The 19563-nt window shown below is 46.0% G+C and overlaps 1 protein-coding gene across 2 annotated transcripts in view; it reads right to left on the bottom strand.

Moving 5' to 3' along the window:
• The window catches only part of LOC141054217 (aldehyde oxidase-like), a 234811-nt gene that overhangs the window by 148678 nt on the left and 66570 nt on the right, over nucleotides 1-19563 (bottom strand). For both annotated transcript variants that reach the window (XM_073551447.1, XM_073551448.1), the window contains 2 exons: nucleotides 2537-2706; nucleotides 557-683 (listed from right to left, as the gene is read on the bottom strand). In XM_073551447.1, coding sequence (XP_073407548.1) covers nucleotides 557-683; nucleotides 2537-2706 — 297 coding nt within the window. The remainder of the gene's footprint in view (nucleotides 1-556; nucleotides 684-2536; nucleotides 2707-19563) is intronic.

Genomic DNA, 19563 nt, shown 5'->3' with positions numbered 1-19563 from the left:
GGTGGCCAGGGTAGGTCACATGAGTGAATGCTTGGACCCGGTTGGTCCGTTTGGAAGGTCTCGCTGGAAGATGTGTCTGCCTTCCTGAAGTGCCTGTGTGTAATGGCTGCACGTGTCTGAGAGTTCCCAGAGGATGGAATGGACGTCTGCCGTGTGGTGAAGCAACCATGAGGTAACCTGGCTACGGGATGAGATAACTGTGAGGCTAGAGAGCCTGCGTATTGGACATTACATAAACCTGTGTGACTACAGAGCTAACAGAGTGGAGCTCTGTCATGGACGCTATGCTGTTTGATATGAACTTTCTATTGCTTTTGGTTTATGATGCCTGAATAAACCGCATGGACTGTTATTGTTTTATGGAAAACCCGTGCCGGATCTGGTTATTTGGCTGCAAAGCGAGTATCCCCAACCTTAATAACAAGCGCTACCTTACAATATATATATATATATATATATATATATAATATGTGATTGCATTGTGTTTATGATGTGTTAAACTTTATAAATCTCAATAAAAATTAGAGTTATTAAAAAAAAACCTGAAACATTTTACCTCTCCACGCGCCATTATTGAAATTGTCCCATCATCAACTGTACACTCATTGGTGCCAGGAAAATCATCTGCTGTTATAATATCTACTACCCCTGGCTGGGCTAGAGCTTCCGAAAAATCCATAGAACTACAAGTTAAAAAAAAAAAGCATGTTCAGGTGCAGTTTTTTTTAGAATCCATCATAATGGAGCATATTATTTCAATGTGAATTACGAACGAGAGCCATCTAGTATTACTCCTGTCCCTCAAGAACAGGGGATTAGCATGCTGAAATACAACATGTCTTGAACTTCTTCACCCTCCAACATCTGTCATCAGGGGATAATCAGGGATCATTCATACATATTAGGTAATCAACCAATCTAGATAATCTGCTGTAATCTACCTCAAAATGCAGATTTATCTGGGTGTGCTCCTATATTATGTTCGAGTCCCTGTGACTGCATAATCTGCGGCTGTTATACAGGCACAACACATGTGGGGATGATGTAACAAACAGGAAACCCCTACATGTGTTCAGGTTGTCTATAGGTACTGTCACACTTAACGATGTACCAGCGATCCCGACCAGCGATATGACACGGTCAGGATCGCTGGTACATCGCTAAGTGGTCGCTAGTGAGCTGTCACACAGGCAGATCTCACCAGCGACATCTTACCTGTCACACTAGGCGATCCTGATGTCCTCCCGCCTGCATCCACGCTCGTCGCTCGTCTCTCCACAGGAAGCGCCGCAGGAAGCTGACGACGAGAAACAGTCCAGGACATTCTCGCGCGATCAGCGATAACTAGTGGGGGAGCGGTCGTAGGTAAGTATCAGACACAGCGATGTCGCTAGCAATATCGCTATAACGTCACAAGTTATAGCGATATTGCTAGCGATATCGCTTAGTGTGACAGTACCTTAACAGTCACAAATCATGCAGCCACAGGGACTCGAACATAATATATGAGTGCTCCCAGATACTCAGATAACAGCCGAGCATGCTCGGATAAGACGCTATCACTAGTGGCCACCTTTAGGCCTCACAGGGGCAATAGTGTAGACAAATGCTAAAGTTAGGAAATTCACAATTGCTAACACCATTTCTATTTAATAGCATCATAAAAAATCCACCACTGTATCAAGAGCTCCTATGACTCTTGGGCATGGACATTGTTCAGTTCGAAATTAAAGGGCCTGTCACACTAAGCGATATTGCTAGCAATATCGCTATAACGTCACTGATTTTTGTGACGTTATAGCGATATTGCTAGCGATATCGCTATGTCTGATACTTACTTCCGACCCGCTCCCCCGCTGGTTATCGCTGATCGCGCAAGAACGTCCTGGACTGTATCTCGTCGTCAGCTTCCTGCTGGGCTTCCTGTGGAGAGACGAGCGACCAGCGTGGATGCGGGTGGGAGGACGTCAGGTTCGCCTAGAGTGACAGGTAAATAGCGACCCCTGACCCCTGCGATGTCGCTGGTGAGATCTGCCTGTTTGGCAGCTCACTAGCGACCACTTAGCAATGTACCAGCGATCTTGACCGCGTCATATCGCTGGTCGGGATCGCTGGTACATTGCTAAGTGTGACAGTACCTTTACACCAATTCCAGATTTGCAAGATTTGACTTGTTATCAAATGAGAACAAATCAGATTGTTTGGAAATCAATATTTAAAACATCAAACAAAACATGTTTTGTAATTTGTCTTCTTAAGAGAATCCGTCAGCAGCTTTGACCATGCGGTCAGTGGAGCACTTTGCAGTGCAGAGACCAGAGTACATTTGAGAGCTACGGTCCATATGTATTTTAACAAATGTGAGCATGAAATGGAGTTTTTTTTAATAATAAACAATGTAAATAATTAGAAAAATTAATATTATTTGCATAAAACTTCCACATTTCCAACTTACAACTTTATAATGTGGTCTCCCAATAATCTAAACCATACACACGTATGTATAACACCAAACTTCATGGACTTTCTAACTTACACAATCTTTGCGTGAGCTCTAGAGCTGGTGACTAATCTCAAATACAATTCACCATCAACAGCGGGCATGTCATCTGTGTAAATGGCTTCCCCTGTGGCATGCTTGAGCCCAGATCTATGCACAATAGGTCGTCCAACAGGGTCACGATCAGGCTGATCTTCAGGTACATTCTGGTAAAATTGAAAAAAGTTTCCTAAACTTTATAATATGTAAATTTTATATCAAGTTAAATTAAAGCAATTAAAAATTAAACATAAGATTGTAAACCATTTAAAAAAAAAACATAATTCATGGTACTATATAATAAGAAATGCAACATTTTACATAAATAAAGTTTTCATTATAAACACATTGTAAAAAAACTCATGGGCAGCATTGTGGCTTAGTGGTTAGCACTGCAGCCTTGCAGCGCTGGGGTCCTGAATTGAAATCCCACCAAGGACAACATCTGCAAGGAGTTTGTATGTTCTCCCCATGTTTGCGTGGGTTTCTTCTGGGTTCTCCAGTTTTCGTACACTTTCCAAAGACATAGTGATAGGGAATTTAGATTGTGAGCCCCAATGGGGCAGTGATGATAATGTCTGTAAAGCGTGGTGGAATATGAAAGCGCTATATAAGCAAAACATAATAAATCAAGTAATGAAATAATTAAAGAAGAACTTCCAGCAGAGTATAAAGGCAAAATAGCTAATTGTAAGTGCGCAGTGCTATATAATATGATGATTGCAATATTAATATATAGGATGAAAACTTTGATGGGAGTGCGGGTTTAATACATGTATAACATAAGAAAAATAAGGTTAGGAGAACTGTGCCTAATGAAAAAGCTTCAGGCCACAAATAGTTGCTAAGTGATGTATCTAAATGTATGAAATAAAATATACAGGATTAAGCGAGTTTAAAAGGAACTTGTCAATTGAGTCATGCTGCCCCAACTACAGGCAGCAACAATCACAGCCTGTCTGCACATTTACAGCCAAGTAAATTATTCTCTGAAACGCTCTGGCTTTGAAGATCCGGCTGGGAAACATAACCAGAGACCTGACTAGTTGGGCTTTGCCCCTGGCCCACTATTCACAGCGCTGCTGCATCTGATTGACAGATCTCTCCTTTAGGGTAGTGGACTATCATGAGGACACAATGCACCGAAAAATGTTCTACGATTTTGGCACACATTTTTGGTACAATATATGGAAACCAAAATTGGTGTTAACATAGACTAGGGAGTCTTAAATTTAGTGGCACATTGAGATCCGTTTACTCACATTAACTCACTAATTAACATTCACTAATGTGATTGGGTTACATCTCTCAAGTGTGAACATCGCCCTTGACGTCACAAGATTTCTACCTCGCTATTTACTACTTGTTCCTATGCTTGCTTCTGAATGTTCATCTTTCTCTTTCACTTTATGTTTTATGCTTTTTTTGTCCAGTGTGGATGTTTGTGTATCTTGTATAGTAATGCTTGCTATAGTCTAATTGCCTAAATATTCAACAAGGCCAACTGGTCCTACATCCCAGCAGAAACTTCCAATATATCCAGATCTGGCTTCAAAAGCATGTGTGCGTTGGGGTACATGTGAAATTTATTTATAAGTGTAATATTTTCAAAGTGTCTTGCCAGTTAAACATGACAGATGGACAGGGCAGGAAACAGGTAAGCTGTGCCACATGTTCAAACAAACATGCTTCTCATTCAGTTGCACTACACCATCTAAGTTTCATACCTCTCTGCTTCATATTGTCGCGCTCACCTCCTCCCCGGCGTGCTCACCTCCCCGGCTCTGGTCCGCTCTGCGGCCGCTGTCCCGACCGCCGCTGTCTCTGCTACCTCTGCCCGGGTCTCTCCATCTGCCGATGCCGCGGCTCCACCGCTTGCGGCACCCTCGGTCCCCGCCACCTCCCGTGCCTCCACGCCGTCTGGGCCTCTCCGGCGCGTCCGCTCCTCTCGCTCCGCCCCCTTTGCTGGCACCTGTCAATCATCCTTCCTGCGGCCGGCTCCTACTCCTTCACACAGGCGTACTGCTAGATGTGCCCCCTAGACCTGGCGTCCTATCTCCTGGTCCCATGGTTCAGCTGCACTCTGACCTGGAAGTTCTCTAGCATGTCCTATATCAGGCAGTCTCACCCTATGCTCACTGCCTAACTATCATTTGTGGTATCCGGTCCACGCGTGTTGTGAGCTCATCTGTTCATTCATCTTTTGTGTCTGAGGATCTCCCTCTTCTGGTGAAGGAAGGCTGATTTAGATGAAAGAAACCAAACACCTGATCAGGTGGATGGTGACTGGGTAACGGGAACTTCAGACTTGATATAAGGCAGCCGACGCCCTTCTGAGTTGCTGGTGATTTCTCTGCTGGATTCTTGGAGACCAGTCTGATTCCTGCTTCCCAAAGATAAGTTTTTGCTCTGCTATTGAACTTATTAGTTTTGGTTTTGTTTACTTTGTTTTTTGGAGTTCAGCCATCCCCGGCCGGGGGTGTGCTGGATTCTTTTTCCTTGATCAGTGTTCTCTTTTGCTCTGCTTCCAGAATAATCTGAGTGCTGATATAGGGTTTGAAGTCTAGTGACTTCAGGGTCCTTTTTGCTTATCAGTTGTGTTGGTAATATTTTTAACAGGGTTTTCTCGGATTGCAGACAGCAGCTTTTTTGTCCTGTCCTTTTTAGTTAGCTTGGGCCCCATTGTTTGCTCAACCTCTCTTTCTATCTGTGTTAGTGTTTTCATCTTGCTTCACCGTCATTATATGTTGGGGGCTGCCTATTGCTTTGGGGTCTGCTCTGGGGCAGTCAGTTTTTCCCTTTTCTCTCTTTAGGCTTATGTAGATCTCCGGCTGTGACGAGGTGTCTAGGATCACCATAGGAACACTCCACGGCTACTGCTAGTTGTGTGATAGGATTAGGGGTCTGCAATCTGCTAGTTTCCAACCTCTCTGATTTTCTGGGCTGAGCTTGTGTTTTGTTTTTCCCTCCTCGGTGACTCAATCATAACAGAATCACCAGCCATACCGCAGATTCTAGGGTACTCAATAGCAGGAAGGATTTGTTTAAAAAAAAAAGGTGTCAGAATTTATTTTTTTTGGTGTATATTTTTTCCTCTTTTTCTCTGAGGCCATAGGAGGAATATTTTTTTTTTCTGATGGAGTTTAAGCAATTGTCTGATCGTGTGGAGCAGCTTGCTGCTGAAGTGCAAGGAATTTCCGCCTATCTTGCTCATTCACACGTTGCTGAACCAAAAATCCCCACTCCTGATGTGTTTTTTGGGGATCGGTCTAAATTTTTGAATTTTAAGAATAATTGTAAATTATTTCTTGCCTTGAAGCCCAACTCATCGGGGAGCTCTGCTCAGCAGGTTAAAATTGTCATCTCCTTGCTGCGCGGCGATCCCCAGGATTGGGCATTTTCTTTAGTACCAGATGATCCTATTCTAACTAATGTGGACGCATTTTTCCAGGCCTTGGGGTTGTTGTATGATGAACCTAATGCGATTGATCAAGCTGAAAAGACCCTGTTGGCATTGAGCCAGGGTCAAGATTCTGCAGAACTGTACTGTCAAAAATTCCGAAAGTGGGCAGTCCTCACCACTTGGAATGATGGTGCCTTGGCAGCTCTCTTTCGGAAGGGTTTGTCAGAAACCGTAAAAGATACTACTGTCTGTGGTGAGTTGGGGTTGTCGGTGTGCTCTTAGTGACACTCCTGTTTTCTCCACCTCTCCCCAGTCGCATGAGGTTCCTGACTAGTTGGCTGATTTTTATGATGTGTTTAGTGAGAGTAAGTCTCTGTCTTTGCCTCCTCATAGGAGTTATGACTGTGCAATTGAGCTGAGTCCGGGGTGTAAATTTCCCAAGGGTCGACTTTTTAATTTATCTGTACCCGAACATGAGGCTATGCGTTCTTATATTAAGGAGTCGTTGGAGAAGGGTCATATTAGACCATCCTCTTCACCCTTGGGTGCTGGTTTGTTTTTTTTGTGGCCAAGAAGGATGGTTCATTAAGACCCTGTATTGACTATCGCTCCCTTAACAAAATTACTGTTAAATATCAGTATCCGTTACCCCTGATTTCTGACCTATTTTCTAGAGTTGAAGGTGCTTGCTGGTTTACTAAGTTTGACCTCAGGGGGGCGTATAATCTTATTCGCATTAAGCATGGGGATGAATGGAAGACAGCGTTTAATACTCTGGAGGGACATTTTAAGTACCTGGTGATGCCTTTTGGGCTCACTAACGCCCCTTCTGTCTTCCAGTGCTTCATGAATGATATTTTCCGGGACTTTGTGGATAAGTTTCTGATCATCTATTTGGATGATATTTTGATCTTTTCCAGGGATTGGGACTCTCATGTGGAACATGTTCGGACTGTGTTCCGGATTTTGAGGGAAAACTCCCTGTATGTTAAGGGATCAAAATGTCTTTTTGGTGTACAGAGGATTTCATTTTTGGGATTTATTTTGTCTCCTTCAACTATTGAAATGGACCCAGCCAAGGTACAGGCCATTTATGATTGGGTGCAGCCCACTTCTTTGAAGGCTCTCCAGAAGTTTTTAGGTTTTGCTAATTTTTATCGTAAGTTTATAGCCAATTTTTCTGTTATTGCCAAACCATTGACTGATTTGACTAAGAAGGGCGCTGATTTGCTGAATTGGTCTCCAGAGGCTGTTTCTTCTTTTCAGGAGCTGAAGCGGAGGTTCACTTCTTCTCCGGTTTTGCGACAACCCGATGTCTCACTTCCATTTCAGGTGGAGGTGGATGCTTCAGAGACTGGTGCAGGAGCTGTTTTGTCCCAAAAAGATCCTGTAACATCTAAAATGAACCCCTGTGCCTTCTTTTCCCGAAAGTTCTCTCCTTCGGAGCGCAACTATGATGTGGGGAATCGAGAACTGTTGGCCATGAAGTGGGCATTTGAGGAGTGGAGACATTGATTGGAGGGAGCTAGACATCAAGTTGTGGTCCTCACTGACCACAAGAATTTGATCTACCTTGAGTCGGCTAAACGCTTGAGTCCGAGACAGGCCAGGTGGGCCTTGTTTTTCACACCTTTTGATTTTGTGGTCTCCTTTCTCCCCGGCACTAAGAACGTTATGGCTGATGCCCTCTCTAAGAGTTTTTTTGGCCGATTCTCCTATTGTGACCAAGCCTGCTACCATCTTAGGTGAGGGGGTGGTTCTTTCTGCCATCTCGCCTGATATGAGACGTGCTCTGGAGAAGATTCAGGAGGATAAGCCTGAGCGTTGTCCCAGTGGTAGGTTATATGTTCCAGACCAGTGGAGGAGGAAAGTGATGTCTCAGGTTCATTGCTCCGCGTTGGCTGGTCATCCAGGTATTTTTGGTACTAGAGATTTGGTGAGTCGGTCTTTTTGGTGGCCTGCCTTGTCTCGTGATATCAGAAATTTTGTGCAGTCCTGTGGGACTTGCTCCCTATCTAAGCCTTGTTCTCGTTCTAGTGGGTTGTTGATGCCTTTGCCGGTGCCCAGGAGGCCATGGACCCATATTTCAATGGATTTTATTTCTGATCTGCCTGTCTCTCAGAGGATGACTGTTATCTGGGTGATTTGTGATAGATTCTCTAACATGGTCCATCTTGTACCACTCCCTAAGTTGCCATCTTCCTCAGAGTTGGTGCCCTTGTTTTTGCAACAGGTGGTTCACTTGCACGGGATTCCTGAGAACATTGTATCGGACAGAGGAGTTCAGCTTGTCTCTAGATTCTGGAGGACCTTTTGTTCCAAGTTGGGAATTCAGTTGTCCTTCTCCTCTGCATTTCACCCTCAGACCAATGGGCAGACGGAGAGAACAAACCAGACTATGGAGGCTTATTTGAGATGTTTTCTATCTGTTGATCAGGATGATTGGGTCTCATTTTTACCCTTGGCCGAATTTGCTTTAAATAATAGAGCTAGTTCTGCCACTTTGATGTCACCTTTTTTCTGTAACTTTGGGTGTCATCCTCGATTTTCTAAAGGGCAGGTGGAGTCCTCTGCCTATCCAGGGGTTGACACTGTGGTGGAAAGAATGCAGCAGATTTGGGACCAAGTGGTGGATAAGTTGTCTCTTTCCCAGGAAAAGGCCCAGTGGTTTTCTAACCGGCATAGGACCATTGGTCCCCGGTTTAAGGTGGGTGATATGATGTGGTTGTCATCAAAGAATATCTCTATGAAAGTGGCTTCTCCAATGTTTAAACCTAGATTTATTGGACCTTACAAGATTTTGGAGATTATTTTCTCTTTTCGGTTGGCTCTTCCTGGCACATTTAAGATTCATAATGTGTTTCATAAGTCCTTGTTGAAGAGGTTTGTTGAACCAGTGGTTCCTATGGTGGCACCTCCTGACCCTGTGTTGGTTGAAGGTAACATGGAATATGAGGTAGAGAAGATACTGGATTCCCGTCTGGCTAGACGGAGACTCCAGTATTTGGTTAAGTGGAAGGGTTATGGTCAGGAGGATAATTCCTGGGTCTCTGCCTCAGATATTCATGCCGAAAGATTGGTGCGTGCTTTTCATCGAGCCTATTGCTTTGGGGTCTGCTCTGGGGCAGTCAGTTTTTCCCTTTTCTCTCTTTAGGCTTATGTAGATCTCCGGCTGTGACGAGGTGTCTAGGATCACCGTAGGAACACTCCACGGCTACTGCTAGTTGTGTGATAGGATTAGGGGTCTGCAATCCGCTAGTTTCCAACCCCTCTGATTTTCTGGGCTGAGCTTGTGTTTTGTTTTTTCCTCCTCGGTGACTCAATCATAACACACGCGCTCCTGCGTTCCTCTTCGTTCCTGCGCTGTCTACCTCTCCGTGGCCTCCGCTGTTCTTCCCGTTTGTGACTTTCCTGTGTTCCCTCCTAGATCCAGTACGTTCCTGCTTCCATCCTCCTGCTCCCGTGTCTTGTCCTGTACCGGTTCCTGCCTCCCGCCATTGCCAGTCTCGTCTGCCGTTCACCACCATTCCCGCAGTCTCAGCAGCCATCCCTGTGGCCGTCATCATCTCTCATCTGGTCGCCTGTATTTCCCTGCCTGCTTACTTACCCGGGTGTTCCCAGGTATCAGCTTCCGCGGCGATAGTCTCCCTTGGGTCTGCCCCTAACGCTCCCTGTATAGGGGGTGGACCACCTGGTTCAGCTCACCTGAGGGAGGTTTGTCGTCGCGGTCCTGAGGGTTCACTCCGGAGGTCCCCAATCTCACAGTATAGTCAGTCCATGGACCCCGCTGGTACCCCGACCCCGACTCAAAAGGAACTCCTGTTCCTGCGAGAGAATCAGACGAGGAAAATGTCCTTCCTTAAGTCTATGGAGTCTCGTCTGTCCTCCCTTCAGTCCTCAGATCCCACCAGCGCTTCCCAAATGGCAGGTCTCCAGCAGGAGCTTGCTCAGCAGTGCGACACTCAGGCCCATATTTTAAATTATATGGCCTCGGTGGATAACCATCTCCTGGCCCTCCAGTCCGCAGCCTCTGCTCCGGTCCAGGCGGTAACCCCCCAGCCCTTACCCTGTTTGGCAAGACCTCCACGGTGTAATGGGGATCCCAAATTATGCAGAGGGTTCCTAAACCAATGCCTGCTCCACTTCGAGCTGTCTTCCCTGCAGTACCCTACGGATCAGGCCAAGGTGGCCTTTGTTGTATCTCATTTGGAGGGGGAGGCTCTAGCCTGGGTAAATCCTCTCTGGGAGCGAGACAACCCGATTGTCTCCTAACTCTCCAATTTTTTGGACACCTTTCGGAAGGTGTTTGATGAACCGGGACGTTTGGTCTTCACTACCGAAGCGTTGTTTAATCTCCAACAGGGCACGCTCTCGGTAGGCCAGTACACCATACGCTTTCGCACCCTATCCTCTGAACTGGGGTGGAATAACGAGGCCTTGGTAGGAGCTTTTTGGCGGGGGCTCTCTGGCCGAATCTAAGACAAGCTGGCGGGACGAGATACTCCAGCCTCCTTGGAGGATTTGATCTCCTTGGCCACCCGTATCGACCTCCGCTTTCAGGAGCGGTCCCGAGAGGCTGCTAGAGAGAGGAGGCCTCGCGTCCTGCCAGCCGCTCGAAGTCCACCTCGCTCCCGCTCAGTGACGTCCTCGGCGGCTTCTGCACCGGAACCCATGCAAGTGGATCGTCTCAAGCCGATGGAGGAGCGTCGGAGAGAGAGGATTGATCAGGGGCTCTGTTTCTATTGTGGGAGTGCATCCCACTTCCTCCGTTCATGTCCCATACGCCCGGGAAACGCCTCCGCCTAGGTCAGGTAAGAGAGGCCTCCCTAGGTGATTGTGATTCCTCTCTACCCCTGATTCTTTCTGTTCTTTTGCATGTAGGCTCCAAACGCTCCTCTGAGTGGGCCTACATTGATTCGGGTGCTGCCGGAAATTTTATTCAGTTTGAGGCGGGTAAAAGACTTCGGATCCCTGTCCAATCCCTGGAGAATACTCGGCAGATTGCTTCGGTCGACGGTCGACCCCTGCGGATGTCCATCACTCAGGTCACTGAAGAAGTGGAACTGCAGATTGGAGCCTTACACCGTGAGAGGATAGTCTTTTATGTTCTGCCTTCTTTATCTCACACCATCCTCTTGGGCCTGCCCTGGTTAAGAACTCATGAGCCTGTTTTGGATTGGCGCTCTGGGGACATCCTGCGTTGGGGACAGTCGGGTCCAGCCGAATGTCTGTCTGCCATTCAACCAAAGAACGTCAAGCCTTCCACTCCAGTCCCTATAGGATTACCTTCGGCCTATTGGGCCTTCGCGGACGTCTTCAACAAGAAGGAGGCGGAGGCTCTACCCCCGCATCGGCCCTATGATTGCCCGATCGACCTGGTCTCTGGTTCTACTCCACCCCGTGGTCGGATCTATCCTCTGTCTCCCTCCGAGACCCTGGCCGTGACAGAATACATCCAAGAGAACCTGGCCAGAGGATTTATTCGCAAATCATCTTCACCGGCAGAAGCAGGGTTCTTTTTCGTCAAGAAGAAGGATGGTTCCCTTCGTCCCTGCATTGATTACCGGGGTCTCAACAATATCACCATCAAAAACAAATATCCATTGCCTCTCATTCCGGAGCTATTCGACCGTCTACGCGGAGCACGAGTCTTCACTAAAGTGGATCTCCGAGGGGCGTATAATCTGATCCGCATTTGCCCCGGAGATGAATGGAAGACCACCTTCAATACCCGAGACGGCCACTATGAATATTTAGTCATGCCCTTTGGCCTGTGTAATGCTCCCGCGGTATTCCAGGAGTTCGTCAACAACGTCTTTCGAGACCTTCTCTACTCCTGTGTGGTGGTGTATTTGGACGATATCCTTGTGTTCTCCGTGGACCTGGCTTCCCACAGAAAAGACGTTCGCCAACTTTTACTTAAGAAAGCAGCGTCTCTACGCCAAACTCAAGAAGTGCGCCTTCGAGCAGTCATCCCTGCCATTCTTGGGATACATCATTTCCGACTCAGGTCTCCGCATGGACCCTGAAAAAGTGTCCGCCGTGCTCAAATGGCCACGTCTTCAGGGAGTCAAGGTGATCCAACGATTCCTTGGGTTTGCTAATTATTACCGGCAATTCATCCCACACTTTTCTTCTCTGACCGCTCCTATCTCCGCCTTGACCAGTAAAGGAGCCAACACTCACCTCTGGTCCTTGGAGGCCGAAGATGCTTTTCTGTCGCTGAGACAAGCTTTCGCTTCCGCTCCCGTCCTACATCGTCCTGAAATTAACAATCCATTCATTCTCGAGGTGGACGCGTCAGCAATAGGAGCCGGGGCAGTTCTTTCCCAGAAATCTTCCTCCGGTCGGCTACTCACCTGCAGTATTTTCTCTAAAATGTTTTCCACCGCCGAGAGGAACTACACTATTGGTGACAGAGAGCTACTTTGGAGGAGTGGCGGTATCTCCTGGAAGGAGCTGTTCATCCGTTTAAGATCTACACCGACCACAAGAATCTGGCATACATCCAGTCAGCACAAAGACTTAACCCCTGACAAGCCAGATGGTCGCTGTTCTTTTCCCGGTTCGATTTTGAGCTTCATTTCCGTCCCGGTGACAAGAATCTGAAAGCTGACGCTCTATCCAGGTCTTTTCTGGTCTCCGATACTGAGGAAGAGCCATCACACATCGTAGATCCTGGTAAAGTCATCATGGTTGCACCCATTAACCTGACTTCTTTGCCATCCTGTAAGACCTTTGTGCAAGAGAGCGAGAGAAAGCGAGTGTTACACTGGGGTCATGCCTCCAAGTTGGCCGGCCACGTGGATCTCAAGAAGACACTCCTTCTCATCTCTCGTTTCTATTGGTGGCCATCTCTTCTTCAGGATGTCTGAAGTTTTATCGCCTCCTGCCCGTCGTGTGCCAGAAACAAAGTTCCTCGGCATCTACCGTCTTGTCTCTTACACCCGCTTCCGATTCCTTCGGTCCCGTGGCAACACATCGCAATGGACTTTGTTACTGATCTGCCACGATCTTCTGGTCACACCGTCATCTTGGTTGTGGTGGATCGATTTTCCAAAATGGCCAATTTTATTCCGTTGCTAGGGTTACCCTCCGCACCTGAATTAGCAAGGATTTTCGTCACCCATATCTTCCGGATTCATGGCTTCCCCAAGCATATCGTTTCCGACAGAGGGGTGCAGTTCACCTCGCGGTTTTGGAGGGCCCTATGCCGTATGATGGAGGTAACGTTGGATTTCTCCTCTTCCTACCATCCTCAGACTAACGGCCAGGCAGAACGAACAAATCAAATTCTCGTGACCTATCTTCGGCATTTTTCCAATGCTCACCAGAACGACGGGTCCAATCTGCTCCCATGGGCCAAATTCACCTACAACAATCATTACAGTGAGTCCTCCTCCAAGTCACCCTTCTTTATTGTCTACGGACAACATCCAGGTGTTCCTTTGCTGGTATGTCCTGTCTCGGGTGTGCCGGCGGCCGATCTTCTGACCGAGGAGTTCTCCAGGGTCTGGCAGGAGACCAAAACCGCGCTTGATCAGGCTCAAGGCCGGATCAAGAGACATGCCGATAAGAGACGCCTGGATTCCCCATGGTACCAGCCCGGAGATAAAGTATGGCTGTCTTCTAAGTTCGTCCGCCTGACGTAATCCTCGTATAAACTGGGTCCTCGGTATATAGGTCCGTTTGAAGTCTCGGCTCGTATCAACGATGTGGCCTACAAGCTGAAACTTCCCGCTTCGCTCAGGATTCCAAATTCTTTCCATGTCTCTCTCTTAAAGCCTGTCATACCTTTCACCCCACCACCGGTTGTCCTCCTCTGCCTGTATCTGCACAAGATGTCTTTGAAGTCAAAGACATTCTCGCAATGAAAAAGTCCAGAGGTAAGACCCTTGTCTTAATTGATTGGAAGGGTTTCGGTCCTGAGGAGAGATCTTGGGAGCCTCGGGAAAACATTCAGGCTCCTCGTATCTTGGCCAGATTCCTTTCTGGTCTTAAGAAGAGGGGGCGTAAGGAGGGGGGTACTGTCACACTCACCTCCTCTCCGGCGCCTGGCACGCTCACCTCCCCGGCTCTGGTCCGCTCTGCGGCCGCTGTCCCGACCGCCGCTGTCTGTGCTACCTCTGCCCGGGTCTCTCCATCTGCCGATGCCGCAGCTCCACCGCTTGCGGCGCCTTCGGTCCCCGCCGCCTCCCATGCCTCCACGCCGTCTGGGCCTCTCCAGCGCGTCCGCTCCTCTCACTCCGCCCCCTCTGCTGGCACCTGTCAATCATCCTTCCTGCGGCCGGCTCCTGCTCCTTCACACAGGCGTACTGCTAGATACGCCCCCTAGACTTGGCGTCCTATCTCCTGGTCCCATGGTTCAGCTGCACTCTGACCCGGAAGTTCTCTAGCATGTCCTAGATCAGGCAGTCTCACCCTATGCTCACTGCCTGACTATCATTTGTGGTATCTGGTCCACGCGCTCCTGCGTTCCTCTTCGTTCCTGCGCTGTCTACCTCTCCGTGGCCTCCGCTGTTCTTCCTGTTTGTGACTTTCCTGTGTTCCCTCCAAGATCCAGTCCGTTCCTGCTTCCATCCTCCTGCTCCCGTGTCTTGTCCTGTACCGGTTCCTGCCTCCCGCCATTGCCAGTCTCGTCTGCCATCCACCACCATTCCCGTAGTCTCAGCAGCCATCCCTGTGGCCGTCATCATCTCTCATCTGGTCGCCTGTATTTCCCTGCCTGCTTACTTACCCGGCTGTTCCCAGGTATCAGCTTCCACGGCGATAGTCTCCCTTGGGTCTGCCCCTAACGCTCCCTGTATAGGGGGTGGTCCACCTGGTTCAGCTCGCCCGAGGGAGGTTCGTCGTCGTGGTCCTGAGGGTTCACTCCGGAGGTCCCCAATCTCACACATATATGTTTTAGATGCTGCCTCCCTTCACCTCTACCGCCCTTTTACATATTCTATAGTCTCTCTACATAAGTCCCTCTCTGCTCCCCTCTCCCATGTACAGCTTTGAGGCCTTATTGACTTTTCTCAATCACTTCAAACCATTCACTACCATCACAGAGCGCACTAAACACACAAATCATTGAACCACCTGCACTTTCCCATCTGTCTCCTTCTCCTAGTCGCTGGCAACATCTCTCCCAACCCTAGGCCTCCATCCACTATTACACATAACTTTCATCCTGCTGCATATGGAAACCCTGCTAATCCAGTCAACATTTGTTGCTTGTCTTCTCCTGTCTCTTTTAATTGTCTGATTTGGAACTCACGGTGAGCGTGCAACAAACTCCCCTACATTAAAAATGTCTTCCTTTCTAACTCCATTAACGTTCTGGATCTTACTGCAGTTATCACAAACCCCCAGACCTGAGAATAGATAAAAATGAAGGTGTTGGTCTGCTCCTGTCATCACAATTAGATTTCCAGGTCATCACCCCAGTTCCCTCACTTATGTTTCCTTCCTTTGAAGTGCAGACTCTTCAGACCCCTCTCCCTGCGAGTGGCGGTTGAGTATCGCCCTCCGGACTCCTCCTGTCAGTTTCTGGATCACTTTGCCATCTGGCTTCCACACTTCCTATCCTGTGATACTCCCACTCTCATCATGGCGGATTTTAACATCCCATTGATGATTCGCTCTCCCCATCTAACTCTCATCTTCTTTCTTTAACTTCCTCCTTTAGGCCTTTCACAGCTTTCCAACTCTCCTACACATGAAGATTGGAATATTCTGGACCTGGTCGTCTCCCGCCTCTGCTCACTGAGTGGTTTTATTAACTTTCTTCTTCCACTCTCTTACCACAACCTTCTTTCCTTCTCTGTCAAGAACTGTCAAAATATCCATGACACCCCCACTTAACGCACATACAGAAATCTATGTATCATCAATACCCAGCAGCTTATGAACATCATACAGTAATCTTTAGCTCCTATCTCCACCCTCTCCTGTCCAGACTCAGCATTGTCACATTATAACAAAACATTTCAGAGCACCCTGGATGAAGCAGCACCTGCTACACGCAGAACGACCCAGCACAGATGACGACAGCCCTGGCACACGCTACAAGCATGTTTTCTACAGTGCTGCTCAGATAGTGCCAAGCATCTGTGGAGAAAATCACTTTCAGCAGAAGACTTCTTCCCCTATAATTTCATGCTCAAAAATTATTACATGAAGAGAGAAGGAAGATCCGGCACTGGAGACTTGATAAAATCCACGATAAGTTTTATTCACATAATTTCATGATAAAACCATAAAGGGGAAAACAGACCCCCCACGCCTGACGCGTTTCGAACCTTACACCATGTTCTTCCTCAGAGACATGAAACAAAACAGTTCACAAAATGATTATAAACATTCCTAATCAGCAGAGGGACTCCACACATGTGTATAATCAAAGAGGCAGACAACTAAGCCCTCAAATCACTGGTGGAGTCACTCCCTTGCAAGAAGAAAGAAAAAAAAAAAAAAAAAAAGGAAAAGACCTATACAACAATGGACAAGACATAGAATAAATACAAACATGTGCAATACACACGTATAAATGCATAAATACATAGCAACTATCAAATGACAAACAAAAAAAAAAAAAAAAAAATATAAAAAACACCAAAAATCTCAGCACTCAATAGAAATACTTAAGATCATTTCTATAATTTAGACCTTGCGGATATCGTGCATCAAGCGCAAGTATCCAGAAGGCTTCCCGACAGTGTAGTAAATGTTCCCAGTCACCCCCTCTGGGGGGTTTCAATACCCGTTCTATTCCCTTAACTTTAAGACTGCATAAATTACCCTTGTGTATTTCAAGGAAATGTTTGGACAAGCCAGACACATTCCTACGACTGGACATAGACTCTGGATTAGAAGCGGTGATGTGCTCACTTAGTCTCCTCTTCAGGCTGCGTGTGGTGCAGCCAATGTAATATAAACTGCACAATGTGCACTCTGCCATATACACTAAGTGTGTGGTGTTGCAATTCATGTAGGTTTTAATTTTGTAGGTTTGTTGTGTACTAAAATTAACAAATTTATCTGTAATATCCATATAGCGGCACAAACCACACAATTTTTCACCACACTTATAATTGCCCAGGTAATTTAACCACGTAGGTTTAGTGCAATCAGACAAATACAATGAGGGGGACAAAAAATGACTCAAATTTTTAGCTCTCTTTGGAACACACCTATGTCCACCAGCCAATATCTGCGATAAGACTGGATCTTGATGCAGTAAGGGAAGATGTTTATTTATGATTTTAATAACACCCTTGTAATCTGAACTGAAAGCGGTAGAAAAAGTGGGAATATTTTTATTTTGATTAGTGTGTACCATGTCATTCTGCAATAAACTACTCCTAGTTTTGTTATCCACTTTCTTAATAGCCCTATTTAACATCCAGTTCTTATAACCCCTTTTTGATAGCCTGGTGCAAATTTTACGACGCTCGGATTCATAAAGAGCGTCATTAGAGCACGATCTTTTGGCACGGATTAATTCACCCAACGGTAAATTTCGTATCACATGTGGCGGGTGACAACTATCCGCATGCAATATGGCATTACCACTGGTATCTTTTCTATATAGGGAAGTATATATATTCCCCGTTTTGACATCTCCCATAATTTTAACATCCAGATATGTGGCACAAATGCCATGTATTTCGTGGGTGAATTTAATATTCAAAGAATTAGTCCCAATATACTCAAAAAACTTAAGCATGCCAGGAGAGGGAGATACATCACAACGATCAAACCACAATAGGATCACGTCATCAATGTATCTCCCCCACCACAATACATTGTCTAAATAGGGATTATCCATAGTATATATATATTTGTTCTCCCAAAAGGACATATATAAGTTGGCCAGAGTAGGAGAGAATTTTGACCCCATCGGGCAGCCACACACCTGAAGATAGTACTTAGTGTCAAATTTGAAAAAATTGGTGTTCAAAAGATGTTGTAACGCCATAATGATAAATTTTTTAAGATCAGAACTGAAATTACTTTCTTCAGTCAAAATGGTGGAAACAGCAGATAATGCCAAATCATGAGGTATACATGAATATAGAGCAACAACATCACATGTTATCCATGTGTGGTGAGGCCCCCATGCAACCTCCTGAAGTGCCTGCAGAAGCTGTTTGGTGTCTCTAATGTGACCTGGTGTTTTCAAAACCAAAGGTTGTAATTTTCTGTCTATCCACTCGGAGAGTTTTTCATTAACCCCTCCAATACCGGCCACTATGGGCCTGAAAGGTGGAGGAAACACGCCTTTATGAATTTTGGGTAAGGCGTGAAATACAGGACACACTGGTTTATCCACATATAAAAAATCAGCCATACGCTTGTCCAATACTCCCAAAGCAAGACCCTCCTGCAAAATCACAGATAAACCCTGCTGAATACAGCTTGTAGGATCATTGTTGAGAGGATGATATGTATTAATATCAGATAACATGGATAAAATTTCATTGCGATATAGTAGTGAGTCTAGAATCACCACTGACCCCCCCTTGTCTGATTGGCGGACCACTATATGTTTGTTCTTACTTAGTAAATGAAGCGCATGCTGCTCAATTGCAGATAAATTCATACAAGACTGCACATCTGAATCCAACAGAGATTTAACATCACGTTCTATTGCCCTCTGGAAAGTATCCATAATGGGCACTCTAGATATCAGGGGATAAAAAGTGGGGTTAGATATCTGTACATTTGTGTCACATTGTACTGCTGTATGTTGATTTGTGTTCTCCAAACTAGACAACATGTCAAACAAAATTTGATGTCTAACAGGAGCAGCAAGTGGCAACAAATCAACATTGTTTGAACTCAAGGATGATATATCAGAAAATTGATTACCAATACCAGAATCAGGAGTAAAGAAATGTCTCTTAACTGTTAATAATCGCACGAATCGATTGACATCACATAATGTTTGAAACAAATCCCCTCTACATGTAGGAACAAAGGAAAGTCCTCTCTTCAAAACGCTCAGCTGAGCTTCACTCAGTATGGTAGCTGAAATGTTTATAACTGTAAACTCATCAGACGCAGCAATGTTACCGTTTATTTCCTCCAATGATTCACATTCCGCAGACCATAATGATGCTTTCTTCTTACGTCGACGTCCACCTCGCCTTGTTTTCTTTGATCGTTTTTTGCATGTGATGTTAAAGGTAACACCCGATTAGAGTCCATTGAACCCTCAGAAGTAGTAGGTGAATTAAAAGACTGTTCACATGAGGAAAAACTGACGTTGTTACTACGGAATGATTGATTCCTCTTGAGAATAGATCTAGGCTTATAAGGAGTGAATTGTTTCCAAGCATAAACCATATTAGAGTCATAGTCCCTGCGATCACGCAGGAACTTATTTTTCTTGGACTTGGTAATGCCAAGAGAGGACTTTCCTTTGTTCCTACATGTAGAGGGGATTTGTTTCAAACATTATGTGATGTCAATCGATTCGTGCGATTATTAACAGTTAAGAGACATTTCTTTACTCCTGATTCTGGTATTGGTAATCAATTTTCTGATATATCATCCTTGAGTTCAAACAATGTTGATTTGTTGCCACTTGCTGCTCCTGTTAGAGATCAAATTTTGTTTGACATGTTGTCTA

The sequence above is a fragment of the Dendrobates tinctorius genome, unplaced genomic scaffold (genome assembly GCF_039654945.1).
Source record: "Dendrobates tinctorius isolate UK_male_01 unplaced genomic scaffold, ASM3965494v1 ptg000177l, whole genome shotgun sequence".
Lineage (NCBI taxonomy): Eukaryota > Metazoa > Chordata > Amphibia > Anura > Dendrobatidae > Dendrobates > Dendrobates tinctorius.
Note: the sequence above shows the minus strand (reverse complement) of the source record. Positions and strands in the feature narration are given on the sequence as shown.